At 36.1% G+C, this 15,304-nt stretch overlaps 1 protein-coding gene across 1 annotated transcript; it reads left to right on the forward strand.

Annotated features, from left to right (window-relative positions):
- The first annotated feature begins 1,673 nt into the window (after window positions 1-1,673).
- LOC6042063 (cuticle protein 12.5) lies at window positions 1,674-5,911 on the forward strand. Its single transcript, XM_038265959.1, has 3 exons — window positions 1,674-1,781; window positions 1,887-2,150; window positions 5,369-5,911. The coding sequence occupies exons 1-3, from the start codon at window positions 1,770-1,772 to the stop codon at window positions 5,516-5,518; spliced, it is 426 nt and encodes a 141-aa protein (XP_038121887.1). The 5' UTR covers window positions 1,674-1,769; the 3' UTR covers window positions 5,519-5,911.
- The last annotated feature ends 9,393 nt before the right edge of the window (window positions 5,912-15,304 follow it).

The raw sequence follows: 15,304 nt of genomic DNA on the forward strand, positions 1-15,304 counted from the left end.
TAACTCAGTCAAACCATGTAATATCTTCATAAAACTTTCAGGAGTGATTGAAAATCATGTTTTAGTGAAATCAATAAATTTTCTGTTATATGAAATTTTGTGATTTTCTACATGTATGTAACCCCTTAAGTATTTTTTGATTGCAAATTCGATTTTACATAAAAATGAGGTCAAAAAATGTTAAGTACTGTTAAGTTTAAATTTTTTACAAAAAATACTATTTAAAAAAAATCATAATTTTTTAATCAATTTTTTTCACGAAAACTCAACTTCCCAAAATATGTATTTTTTTTTATTTCCGAGATTTTTTGATATGTTTTAGGGGACAAAAATCCGCCACTTTTGAGCTATAGAGAAACATGGTCAAAAATTCTGCCACCCAGTTATAATTTTTTGAAAAAAATAGTGATTTCTTGAAAAAATCGAAATTTTATACCAAAAAAAATTACCTCAATTTTTAATGTAAAATTGAATTTGCAATCGAAAAGTACTAAACAGATTTTATGATAAAGGGCTCCGTGTTCAAGATATAGCCACCGAAAATTTTGTTTTATCGAAATATTTGCAGTTTTATGATTTTTAAAAATAGTGACCATTAGTGACCATTTCTAAAAATATTTTTTGAAAATTTCAGAAAATTTGCTGTAAAATTGTCCACGAGTCATTAAAGATTGGACCTTTGGTTGCTGAGATACAGCGGAATAAAGAAATATAAACAGGAAAATTGAAGTTTTCGAAGTCTCACCCAGTAGTCAAATATTAGCCAAGTGTCCAAAAAGGGTCCGAAGAAATTTATGTATTGTATAGTTATAACACTTATGAACGTTTGTAAGGCAGTTTTCGGACCAACAAAATACAAATAAAAAATCTAAGAGTATCAAAAACCATGCACGAGTCAGGTTTATATTGAACATTTGCTATAATAATAAATTATGACTGGATTTGCATTTTAATGACAATTTCTGCCTTTATTAATACTACGAAAATTGATTAAATAATAGCCCCAATCAGCTCCTTTCTCAATGCCATAACCTGTCACCATCTCGCAATAAACTTCTCAGCCCATTTGTCACTCACTCCGCCCAAAAGGATACCTGCTCTACAAATCAGAAAAAAAATATCAATTATCTTTTGTGTCACAAAACTGGATCCTCGCTCTGAAAAACCTCCCACCGATCATCGCGCGCACGCCACATCGGCAACCCTGCCAAAGGACCGACCGACCGTCCATGTGTGGCCACCTTTTTTCCGATCTCGACATTTTCCCCCTCTCACCCCGCTCCCGATCACAATTCTTCGTGCGTTACCGGCATAACTTCAACCAGCCGACTCAGAACCACGCGCACACCAAACAAAACAAAACAAGCCTCTACCCTTCGGACCTCAGCAACCCGACGTCGATCGTCGTTGATCGGCCAATCGTCGTCGTCGTCGTCACTTTGATCGGCCCGAGCTAAACGACTCGGCGTCGAGGTGTAAACAGAGGTCTACTAAAACCGATTCTTAGTGCGCGACCCGAAGTTGGGCGGGGAGGAAGAAAGAGGGTTGGCAGGTGGAGGTTCGTTCTCTCACTCTGCGGCGTTCTTAGAGTTGGGCTGGGAACTCTCGGGTTGGGGTAGGTAGTGCTGTGCAGTTGGGGTTGCAATTTTCCCACTATAAATAGTCAGGATCAAGCCTCCGAAAGACATTACAGTTCAGTGTTCTCAACGTGTAACACACAGTTCAAATCTCTTTCTTCTCTTCGAGAAACCAAACCAAACACCATCAAAATGTACAAGTTCGTGAGTTGAAGTTCCAAAGTGTTTTTTTTTTTTTTTTGTGAAGTGTTTGTGATCAAAGTGACCCTAATCGAATAAATTCCCGTTTTTTTCCCCCACTCGATCCAGTTGGCTCTGCCCCTGTTCTTCGCCGCCGTCTCGGCCGGATACATCGGAGCTCCCCTGGCCTACAGCGCCCCAGCTTACGGACATGCCTACGGTGCCCCGGCGTACGGACATGCCTACGGAGCCGCCTATGGCCATGCCGCCATTGCGCACGCCCCACTGGCCTACCATGCCCCGGTCGTGAAGGCCGTCGCCCCGCTGGCCTACCACGCCCCGGTCGTCAAGGCCGTCGCCCCAGTTGCCACCTCGTACGCCAACACCTACAAGGTAAGTGCGGGGACCTAGAAAAGGGTCCTGAGGGTGTCCTCCTCGGGGAGATTCGAATGTCCTGGACTAGAACTTTTTCAAATCAAATTGAATGTTTTGGTTATTTTTCAAACATTGAAATCTGAGTTATGTGCTTTTTTCAAGTTTTCGACTATCGTTTCAGTATGAACATTTTTTGAAGTTTTATTGTTTGAAAACTTGACTGCCAGAACAATCTTAGTTTAAAAAAAATATAAAAAATAACTCTCTGTTCAAAACTCCTATTTTTGTGATATTTAAGTTACAATTATTTCAAAATATTTCAAAGTATAATTTTTAAATGTGATGATAAAATGTTTTTAAAAATTATCTTAAAAGAAACTGACAGATATAACAGAACATATAATATTTTATTGATTGTTTGGCTTTATACATAACAATATAGCATTTTTTGTAATTCCGCTTTGAAACTACTTGATCTTAAATGAAGAAACAGCCTACTTTTCATCGCCAAAAATAACAGAAAAGTTGTGTGCTAGATTTTTGCAAATTATTACGCATTTTGTAATTTGTTTCCTTCGAATTTGGGTGAACTTTGTCGATACATTCCCTGAGTTAAAAATGACAATTTTGCTGTATTAGTTTTCCCATTCCCAAAATAGGCACGTAAATGTATAAAAATCTGCAGCTTGAGATAGGATTTTCTGATCGATTTGGTGTAGATTAGGGGTATTCAGAAAAAATAGTAACGCTGTCAAAAATATCCATTCCTCTATTTCTTTTTTTACTAATGGTTCGATTCACAAAATAAGTTTTTTTTTAAATTTAGAATTCTTGTGATATGTTTTACTGGCCTTAAAAAAACATTTTTTGCAATTCCGTCGTGAAACTACTTACTTTTCCTGTCATTCATGAACGACAAAATAGCCTACTTTTCTGTACTTTTCTGTAAAAAATGTTGTATGGAACTCGTTGCAAAACTTGATTTTTTCAGCACTCTTCGTATTTATCCAACTCGGTGAACCTCGTTGGATAAATGTACGATTCGTGCTGAAAAAATCCTCTTTTTGCAACTTGTTGCATAAACTACTATTTTGAGCCATAGTGCATGAGGGTGCAAAATCTGTTTCCAGAATTATACATTTTTGTAAAATATCGAAAAGTCGGTCAAAAAAAAAAAAAATAATAAATATATATTTTGCAGTTCTGAAACGTGAAACTACATCCTCTTTTTCTAGCACTGAAATGGGTACTCAAAAATTGAACTTTTCAGCACTATAATTAAAAGTAACATTCTTCAATATGTTTTTGTTATGAAAGATGAAGCTATTATGTTATATAAATGTTTAACACAAGACCTAATTAAAAAAGCGTTTTTTTTAATTAGAAAAAAAGTAAGTTTCAACAACTTGTTTCATAAACTATTATTACCAAATGTGTGATAGAAGGCACAGTTTTGGAATTAAATTTATATTTAATCTGTAATTTTCGAGAATTTAAACGGGTTTTGTTTTAAAACCTTTAAAGCGAAAAATAACCCCCGAAAAAATATGTTTTACCTGAGAAAATTTCCTTTCTGACTTTAAAACTTAAACAATCGGACAATTTTATCTGAGATAAAATTTATCTGAGATAAAATTTATCTTTTTAAACGGGTTTTGATTTAAAACCTTTACAGCGAAAAATAACCCCCGAAAAAATATGTTTTACCTGAGAAAATTTCCTTTCTGACTTTAAAACTTAGAAAATCGGACAATTTTATCTGAGATAAAATTTATCTGCCTTACAAAAAATTCGAATTGATTAAAATATGTTTTTTAGTGTCACCTTATTTTCAACTGACGATATCTCAAAATCTATTGGTTCCGTTTTTATAGTTTAAAACAAAAAAAAATCCTGAACTTTTCAATAAAAACAATTTTAAATTTAGAAATTTAGGCAAAAAAATGAAATGAAAAAAAATCTATTTGTAGACCATTTCAAATGTTATGATATTTCAATTAATTCAAAATTCGATTATTTCAGAAAGGATTTAAGTTATTAAAATAAAAAATATGATTTTTTTGTAAATAATTTAGTGCAAATGAAACTATTTTTGGCTATTTAGCCGTTGCCAATATTTTTATAATTTATTTCGCCTTAAAAAAAAATAAAATTATTTTTTTTTCATTTGTAAATTGTAAAATTAAATTAATCAAATGTGAGTATTTCTAGATTAATTAATTCTAAAGTGACCAAAATTCAAGTAGTTCAACTTTGCTTTGAAGGGCAAATCAGAATGTGAAAAATAACACGATAATTTGCTTAAACTATTATTTTGTTTATGATTAGTATTTCATCTAAACAAAAAAATATTTATATCAAAGTTGAAAAGAAATCATGAAGATTTAAAAATCTCATTTTACGAACGACTTTAAACATTCTTATGAACAAGGGTGTGAATTTGAATCGAATTACCCCCCAGTTTTCACTGATCACTTTGATCTTACCTGGCATCCTAAACCACCTTTGCCCTTTTCAAACCTTCTAAGCCCCTAGAACCAGAACCATAAGTTCTGCAGCACAAAGACCGTCGCCAACATGACCAGCAACAGTCACGACTTGCATTAAAATCCCTCCACGGGGTGGGAAAACTCCTGCCCGAGCTGCTCTCGGCTTGGGGTTGGAAAAGGTCGAGGGTGTCAATTGGCTCGATCTGGCTGCCGTTGTTTAGCTTGATGAGTAAATTGGATATGCTGTCCCCTTGCGGCTGAAGAGGGGGATGTGAGGTTGTTTGCGGGATCGAGAAGGGGTTTGGGGCGAAAATGTCAATTTAATGATTTATGGTTGTCATGTTGGTCGGTGGTAAACAGTTGGTTTGAGAAGTTAATTATTTTATTTCAAAAACTGTAAAAAACAACATGGAAAAAAAAATACAAATCAAAAGATAGTAGAATTTATTTGAACTGGTTCGTCACTTAGCCTTGCATTGACGTCCTCAGCCAACAAGTTGAACTTTATGCTTCGCTAAACATTAAAGAGTGCCTCACACAATGTCATTCAAAAGGTTAAAACAATACTGAATGGCTTCATTCATGCGGGGACAGAAGCGTTTGAATAGGCCTAATGATTTCGATTCATCGCGAACCAGTTCTTGCGCTGGCAGGTTTCAACAATTGGGTGGATTTTTGTGCAACTTGATCTTGAAAATTTTCTTTTGACTTTATTCCTCAAAATCACCCGTTTGTCTCTCCCAACAGGTCTCCGTTAAGGCCCCGGTCGCCTATGCCGCCCCAGTTGCCTACGCCGCCCACGCCCCAGCTGTGGCCTACGCTCACCATGGCCCAGCCGTCGTTGCCGCCCCGGCCTACCACGCCCCTCTGGGTTATGCCCACAGCTACCTGCACTAAGCGGTGCTAGGACGACTGCCACCCAAAAACCCATCACCATCACACCTCTCTAACACACCACAACAGTCTTCCTCTTTTAATTTTCTACAACCTATTTTCCTTGCGCGGATTTTCCGCTGAGATTGAACCACCCCCCTCAAACGAAGTCATCATCTCAAGAGAGAATAGCAACCAGAGTGTGTGTGCATGTGAAAAATCAGCAGACGCAAAAAAAGCACAGAACAAAACGAGTCTAATTGTGTACATATGATGAATAGGTCTTTTTGTATTTATTTGTGAAGAAAAAACAGCAAACGCAAAAAAAAGAAACAATAAAAAGCTCAAGAATAAGTTCCACTTCTTACGCCGCGTAAAAAGTGCAACTTATTTTGCAATTGTAAAACATAAAAACAACCTTCACAGTTTTCCTTCAGTCGACCACACCTCCCTCTGCACTTTGCAACGTAGATCAACGATTTGAATTAATTTAAAAACGCCTACACGCGGAGCCAGAAGCTGAATCACACGAGACTCGACCTTTTCCAGACGTAGAGACTGCTCAGAATTTCATTATGCACAGCCATCATGATCATGATCCGGCCAGGTGGAGCAGTAACCAATTATGCAATTTTAACACATTTTCTCATAAATCCGAGTTGAGCAAACAAGAATCGCCCGATCACGAAGGTTCGCCACACCGCAAGATCTTCGTGACATCGGAAGCACAGCTTCCACAGCTGTGGCAATTTAATTGATCTAGTGCCTCGTTTGGGAAGGTTCTAACTTGTAACAGACGTGAACTCAAAGCAAAACCTCAGGATCAGATTTAAGCTCGTGAGGAATTCGTTTGGTGGCGTGTACTTGGTGAAATATGAGACCCATTTCGGCTTACGGGCTTGTTGTTGTTGCCGCCGATGTCATATAGACGGGGAAAACCAACTTCAAAACTTGGCAATAACCACTTGCTCCGATAGTGATCTCGGTGCTTTGGTACTTCTACGGCTTTTCCTTACGGATTTAGCGTGTGAGCCGGCTTCTTTAGGGTAAAGTGTGTTGAAAGGTTGAGAAATAAAGGTTCTGGTAGGAATTCGCAGTTCGAAATGAAACTTGTTGGGTGCCTTCCGTGTGTACAAAGAAGCCATTTTGCATCATCAGTTTGTCCATAACATTTTCCATACAAATTTGGCAGCTTTTCATTACGGTGCCCAGATAAAATGACCCCCTGCTCCACAAGCGGAAAAGATTTTTGGAGCTATTTTAAGCATCCATGCTAATTTTGAGAAAAATTAGTTGAGATTCTCAGGTTCTTCATGGAGAACTTCAGGTCGGGTATCAATGGGAATACCCGAACCTAAAGCTGATGAAAATATATGTTCCATGCGAAAATGACTTTTTGGATCGCTAATAACTTTTTAGGATCGAGTTTTAATGCTTTGGTATGTTTTACAAAGTTGTAAAGCATCAAATTTTCAATGAGAATCTCATTTTTGGGATTACTTGAAACCATAAAAAACAGTTTTTTATACATTTTTTCGATTTTTCCCATACAAAGTTTACCTTTGAGTATCAATTTGAAAATGTTAACCCATTTTGCTCATATTTGACCCAGAGTCCTAAAATAGCTGAACAAAACTATATTCAGCTTGTGGAGCGAGGTTTTGAAAAAACGTTACTTAATCCACCGACGGTGGTTGGTGCCATCCTCACAATTATGTACATATTTGTTTCTGTAGTAAGAATGTCAAACCTACAAATTTTATCTAAATTTTACTTCTTACAACATATCTACATGGAGTATGGGGTCTAGAATCCCAAAAATCATTGGACGTAATATTAAAACAACACCTACGGGGCTGTTTCATGAAAATTGTTCACTTTCAATAGTTTTATTACTTTAAAGTTTTTCAAGTCTTAAGGCAGTAAAAAAATATATCTGTTCATTTTTCCCGAGAGTTTCAAATCAACAAAATCCCGGGAGCCAGATCTCCGGATAGATCCGAACAACTTTTTCATCAAAATATTTGAGATCCGGCCTCTGAAATGTGTACAAATGAAACTTAGGTGCTCATAACTTTTGATAGGGTTATCAGATCTTCAATCTTTTGGGCTTGTTGGAAAGGTTTGATAACCTATCCAACAATGGGTCGCATGATAGATCCGGACAACTTTTTCATCAACATATTTGAGATCCGGCCTTTAAAATGTGTACAAATGACACTAAAGTGCTCATAACTTTTGAAAGGGTTATCAGATCTTCAATGTTTTGGGCTCATTAGAAAGGTCTTTCAAATAAGTTTCTAAAAATGTATGATCAGGCGGGGTTTCTTACAAAAACCACCCTTTTTACAATCTTTCAAACTTTAGCCAGAATCGTTTTTTTAGCATAACTTTTGAAATACTTAACAAAACTTCATAATAGTTAATATAGGTCTTGTGGGACCCTAAGACGGATCGAATGAGACCAGAACGGCCCAAATCGGTTCAGCCAGTCCGGAGATAATCGAGTGCATTTTTTTCGGTGCACGGACTTACAGACATACACACGCACAGACATTTGCTCAGAATTTGATTCTGAGTGGATAGGTATACGTGAAGGTAGGTCTACGAGGTCGAATTAAGAAGTTAATTTTTCGAGTGATTTTATAGCCTTTCCTCAGTAAGGTGAGGAAGGCAAAAAAATCCTTTTTTTGGGCATCCTACTGTCCATTTTAAAATGGTATGTTAATATATAAAATTCTGTATCTTTTAAATTATTTTTTTATCGATTTGGTGTCTCCGGCAAAGTTGTTATGAGGGCTTCACAAAAAAATGATACGCGATGAAAAAAAAGATTTTTAATACAATTTTTTTTTCGCTAAAAAGAAATTTCCAAAAACACTATTTATTGTTATTTTGTTTTTTTTTTTAAAGGAAACATAAAATGCCATCTAAGAAACCAGAAAGTCTTTGATCAAGTTATGATTTTTTGGAAAAAAAATATGACTTCATTTTTAAATATAAAATATAATTTGGGATGATAATTTTTATAAGTGAAATTCATATAATGTGCAATTTTCAAGTTATAGTCAATATATCAGAAACTTTTTTGAAAACAAAAATAATGTATTTTTTAAAATGGTGCCCATGTTTGCCTATTTTTGAAATGAAGAAATATATTCGAAAAGCTGATATATTTTCCAGTATTTTGTTTTTGTTTTTGAATATGCTCTCGTTTTTTTTTTTGATCACTAATATCTCGGGAATTAATGGTCTGATCTTTAAGCAATTTTGGGTCATTTTTAAGCCGAAAATCCAAAACAGACATTGCAAAAAAAAGAATCGTGGTAATATGAAATTTGCATTAAAATTTCATTAGGCCGTTGCAAATATTTCTCAAAGTTTATGTCGCCCCCTCCTTCAAAATCGGTCCAAAAAATCAGGGGGCAAAAAAAACTTTTTTCAAAAAACTTAAAATGTAAAAATGGAAATAGAAGTTCAGCCAACTGAAAACCCTTAGAAATGCATTTTTCTGCGTTTAAAACCATATTTAGCATGCCTGTGATCGATCAAAAATATTTTTAAATTTTGTGAAATTCCAATGTACAGCACCGCAAAAAGTTTTTTTTCGACGAAAAAAAATCTCTCCAATACTTGGATATTTTGAAAACTAATGATTGCAAAACAACTGGGAAGGTGTAAAATGCATTTAAAAGCGCTTTTTTCATTCAAATAATGAGACCATGGCTTTTTATTTGAATTTTATATTTTTTAATTTTTTTAATATATATATTTTTTTATAAAAAACTGTTAATTTTCCAAATATAACCGCATCGATAAATAAGGTTCAATTTAATCAGCTTTAAAACTTATTTCACTATGTATTGTCCGTCATTCAAAAAAAAGTGACTCTAAACTCCTTGATAAAGTTTAACTGACCTACTCCATTGCAATCTAAAAATGACACAATTCATCGCTCCCGCTCAAAAAAAGTGAAAACTTAGCGACACTTGCATTTTTCGTGTCACCCCAAGGTTCTTCTTTAACCGATTCAGAAAACCAAAAAAAAAACACAAGAATCGAATTAATCCACCAACCACGACACCCATTCATAGACACGCTCCACGCTTCGATGACTTACAGGTCGTACGTGAGCGGATTGTTTTAGATTTGCGGACATTTGAACCGTGCTACCGCCGTCCGAGTTCTTCCTCCTTTCCCCCTGATTTCTTGAGCAAGTCAGCGAAACTCGATGACTTAATCATAGTTTCAGAGCATTTTTCGTCGTGGCTGGCTTTAAATAAAGTGCAACGAGATAAATTGAGCTCGTTTGTCCCTCCGATTGTACAATTACCACGCGTACAGTGAAATAGTATCACTTACCTGGAGTTATTTTCAATCACTTGATCATTCAAAACTTGTCGCGCAGAAATGTATGAGTAGGGCAATCAGTCGTCAGCTGGTGTGAATTGTACGACACTTCTTCAGCGCAAAAGTGGCAACTCATGATGATACCTCTAACTGTTACGACTACAAAGTGTCGTGGTCGTTGCCTGAAGTTATGCAAGATTACCAATGAATGAAATACTTTGTCTCATTGACCATGCCCAGCCCATCTTTGCAGAGTGGTGGTGGAAAATAATTACATGTTAGTGTTATGGGAAGATAATTGAGTGTAGCTTTTAAACAGCGGCGGGGGGAGGGACTAATGACAACTGGACCTTGAATCGTGGTGGAGGTTTTTCAAATTGCTCTCACGAAGGGATTAGACATAGATCGCGTGAGAGACAAAGGGGAGCTGAATAAAGGGTCTCTTTTATATGAGCGAAAATGGAAGGGTTATATGGTTTGGTCTTCATATAAGTCTTTCAAGATCAGATTCGATCTTTTCAAAAACTAAAAACTAAAAACTAAAAACTAAAAACTAAAAACTAAAAACTAAAAACTAAAAACTAAAAACTAAAAACTAAAAACTAAAAACTAAAAACTAAAAACTAAAAACTAAAAACTAAAAACTAAAAACTAAAAACTAAAAACTAAAAACTAAAAACTAAAAACTAAAAACTAAAAACTAAAAACTAAAAACTAAAAACTAAAAACTAAAAACTAAAAACTAAAAACTAAAAACTAAAAACTAAAAACTAAAAACTAAAAACTAAAAACTAAAAACTAAAAACTAAAAACTAAAAACTAAAAACTAAAAACTAAAAACTAAAAACTAAAAACTAAAAACTAAAAACTAAAGGAAAAATGGTTTAAAATATTAAAGATGCATGTTCCTGGAAAAATAAATGTTTTTATGTTCAAATAACTCAATGCAAAATATGTTTACGTTTTACAGTGGACTCTCTCTTTGTCGATATTGAAGGGACCGTCGAGAACGGGAATAATCAAATATTGGAACAAAGGATGATTCAAAGAACTTGTGAGACTTTATATAAAGAAAAACAAAAATATGGTAAAAATCATTAGGAAAGATGACAGATTTTGTGTCAAAAAAAATGTATAATATTACATCAAGAACAGCTATATTTTTATCAGTTTCTGATAAATTTTCATCGAATTGAAATTTTTACACATTTTTGTGGTAAAATTACTCAAAAAAGAGGTAATATTCAACCTACTAAAATTTTAACCTACCAAAATTCATTTTTTTTTTCTGTAATTTTTTGAGTTTTTTTTTTATTTTAGGAAGAGAAATTCAAAGTTTTAGTTCAATCTTTCAAGACTTTCCTAAGCCAAACTGCATCAAATTTATCGATATTGAAATTAATTTAATTTGGATTGAAAGATAAAATTACTATAACCTTTTGACCACAACACCGAAATTTAAATCCCACCCTCACATGTTTCGATCAAGTGATATCTTTTTAAAGTAATCTCAAGAGCTGCATTTCAACCCTTAATGATACCTTCCAGCAGCAGCAGTGGCTAAAACACTTTCCACAAGGTTACACCGTTCTGACGAGCCCTGCCAGCAGATCAGCTCCCAAAGCGATCGCACCGCACCGCGATGTTAGATGGTAATCTTCGAATCAACATAATTGCCACCACCGCGTCTTTCGTGAGAGTGTACTATACGATTGTAAACAAACATAAAAAATGACTTTGCTGGGTGGCCTGGTTCTAAGCCCCGTGTGGGGGTGGTCTCGCCAAGTGTCTGAGAAGGATGTCAGGAGAGCCCTTCGTTTGATGGTGGCACAGTAAAAAAAGAATAATGTTTTATTCGGATTTTTGCAGTGAAAATTGAAGAAAAGTTTAATATTTGGGTAAAAATATTGTTTCAATTGTTTGTGTTTTGTTAACTGTGCAAAAGGGTTGGAATGTGACCTCCAAGGTGTCATTAGGTTTGAATTAGACACTCAACCCACCAAATGTAAAAATAATGGTATGGTGACACGACTCGATCAAAACGAGAGAATAGAGAAATAATTAAAACTCTAACACTGGATGGAGATGACGGTGCAAGAAGAAACATATGCCACCATTCAGACATGATTCAACCAACCCCTATGTTAGGAATTGATGCAGTAGTAGATTAGATATTCTTCGTTAAAGACAAAAATTCAAGATTTTAAACACCGTACCTAACATTGAATGCATGGTTTGTCAGGAGCTTAAAAAACTGATACTTTTCTTATTATTTGCACCGTTGAAGTGACATTGATCACCAGTACTCAAAAACGTTATTGACAATCATTCATCATCTAATCGTTAGTGCACGCACAACTGCCAAGCAGATATACTTATCTAAATCTCACGCACCTTCCAAGTGCTCACAATCAATCGCAGCCCGACCCATAATTATCACGAGTACATTTGTCAATTATTATCGATTGGATGGCAATTACGCCCCGTATTGAGTGGTTGTAACCTTTTTTTTGCAGCTGCAGCCCGCTCAAACTGACCTGAGTGAAGGGCCATCAATTGAACGGCCCGAGAACTGTAGCAACTGTGACTAATATCTGTGTGTGGTTTTATTTTTATTGCACTAAAGTGGCGACCGAATTGATCGTTGCGGGGCAAAAGGGCCTTTTTAGCATATTTTAGGAAACTGATTGCGGGTCTACCTTGATGGAGATAATCGTACTCTTGTGGCCTTGACCTAAATTTAAATCCAAAATTGAATTTTTATTGCATATCGCAAGAAGGTACCATTGCGACAGCTGAATTGTGATATCCATCAGAAGCTTGTCAGACTGAAGAAGTTAATCCAGATGAACGGATTACTCGCTGCGAATAAATCACCTGTTAAACTGTGCGGTTTGCGGTTGATTAGGGTGGCCCAATTTTACGTCTTTTTATTGATTTAAGACGTAGGAAATATTTTTCAAACTGTATCACATTTTATATTTTGAACTAGGACAATATATTTGGTTCATAACAAATTTATGATTTTGGTATTTCACCCTCTGGTCGCCCTACCAGCAACAAGAGGCTTCACAGAATAAACTTGCAACGTGCTCAATTTTACGCACGAAATGATGGTGGAAACGGCAATCACTCCAGAATGGATATTTTGTAATCGAAAAACGCAACTTGAATTTGCGGTCAGTTGCTCCAGACAAAGGAACCAAAAATTACCATGTCAACAGCCACCAACTGTATTTCAAACGTCCTTCAAAGTTGATGAAAGAAGGGAATTTAATCATACTGATCTAATTGGATTTGTGCAGATTTAACAAGCATTAAAACTTTTTTCAATAGCTTACCCACTGCATAACCATAACACTGAACAGTGTCACCAAAATGCCTACTTTACGGCGTTTTCCTGCGACATCTGACCACAAACAGCCCAACTAACCATAGTTACCACTTAACTCTACCAAAGATGCCGCACTCGTTAAGTGACCAACTTCAGCCAAGTCTCGGCTTAAAACAACCCCCCTACTCCACCTTCCCACCCCCTTAACTCAACCAACTGGAAACAACTTAATCTCGCTTTAAAGGTGTTTTACGACTCTTTTTTCCTATGCCGCATTTGCCGTTTGGAGCGAACACCGCCCAGTGGAGGCCTACCTCCAGCGAGTTGGGTTATGGCGCATAGCATAACTTAAGGTAACTCCGATGCTGCTGCAATAACAGTTTTGAACTTGACCCTGTGGAACCCCGGCACAGCCACGCCACAACCGTTTGACTGTGGTGCACCGTTAAGATGCTGAAATGGAGTGCCAATGAACTCGAAGGTTTGGCGTTTTTACTTTCGTTGAAGTCTTTTTTGGTGTTTTCCTGTTTGATGGGTTTGTGGGTTACAAGAAAAGTGACATTTGGTTTCGTTTTTGGTTTTGATGAGTGTTTATTAGTTATTATTTTCTTCAAAAAATTACATAGGTGGGTTTTAATTACATCGAAGAATTGATGTATTCTCATTAAGTAGCAAAAGCAAAAGTTCAACTATATTTTCAAATATTTGTTTCCAAACCTTTTTTTGCATAACATATATAAGCAACTTGAAAACGCATTTAATAACTAATAATCAAACGTCAAAGTGCTGATGAGTCTACATGAGGTTTTCGAAGGAAATGCCAGGTTTTCTTCTTGTTCTGTTAATAATTAAAAATGTCTGGAATCTGAAAGGACTCGTGGCGTGGTGGTTAGCGGCTTCGGCTACCGATCCCTAAGTTGCTATGGGGCGCGGATTCTCGATTCCCGCCTTACCCTCCTGGCCTTCTATCGGATGGAGAAGTAAAACGTCAGTCCATTTGCCTAAAAGAGGTTTTGGGTGACTCACCACACATAACCTTCGGACGCCTAGAAATGAGCAGAAACTTGCAACAGAACCCACAAAAGACCCGGGGGTCGTTAAAGTGGATTGCTTTGCTTTTAGAATCTTTTTTGATATATTGTGCCCAAAAAAGTATAGCTCATTGCCATTTATTTTAAATCCCAATTTTTGTGAAAATTTTTTTTTTGGTTTCGTCCCAGTTTTGTCGTTTTGCCTTCCTCACTGAGGTAAGGCTATAATCCTGCTCTAAAAATGAACTTTTTATTAAAAGCTCGAAGACCCACCATGACCCACCATGAAGTTGCGTCTCTCAATTACGAAAATTTTGGTACCCAGACATGTATAGGTCATCGCTGAAATTTTAAAGTTATCGCAGTTTTGTGAAAAAAGTTGATTTTTTGCCGATTTCGTCATTTTCCCGTTTTTGCGCGTGGCGCGTCGAAAAACGCAGTTTTTATTTTCAAAAAATCGTATCTCCAAAACGTACGGTTCGACATCGCCAATTTTTTGATATGTTATGTGAAATTTTCCGAGGAATCCGATAAAAATATTTTCAGACATAGGCTCTTTGGTCCAGACACGGTCAAAACGCCATTTTAAGTTTTCATACGACTTTTTCAATAGTTAAGCTAGATTTTTGGAACTTTTTACTATTTTTCCCAAATAGCCAAACTCATCACCTTTCTTTTGCGTCTAAGACAGCTAAAATCGGATGAAATGGCGCGGAGATATGATTTTTAGAAAAAAGTGGTTTTTGCGAAAAATGACGAAAATTGCCATTTTTTGAACCACCCTAGCACGATGTAGGCCACCCTAATGGCCAAACAAAAAAATACGGGTCTAATTATTTTGGCCAAGGAACCCCCAGAAAAATTTTGAGCCCGATCGGAGAACTTTTTTTTTGGTTTAGGCTCTTTTCAAATGGAATTGCTGTATATACATATCGACTCAGAATCGAAAACTGAACAAATGTCTGTGTGTGTGTGTGTGTGTGTGTGTGTGTGTGTATGTGTGTGTGTGTGTATGTGTGTGTGTGTGTATGTATGTATGTGTTCAAAAATCTTGCCAAGTTTTCTCAGCACTGGCTGAACCGATTTTGGTCAAAC

The sequence above is a fragment of the Culex quinquefasciatus genome, chromosome 3, assembly GCF_015732765.1.
Source record: "Culex quinquefasciatus strain JHB chromosome 3, VPISU_Cqui_1.0_pri_paternal, whole genome shotgun sequence".
NCBI classification, from domain to species: domain Eukaryota; kingdom Metazoa; phylum Arthropoda; class Insecta; order Diptera; family Culicidae; genus Culex; species Culex quinquefasciatus.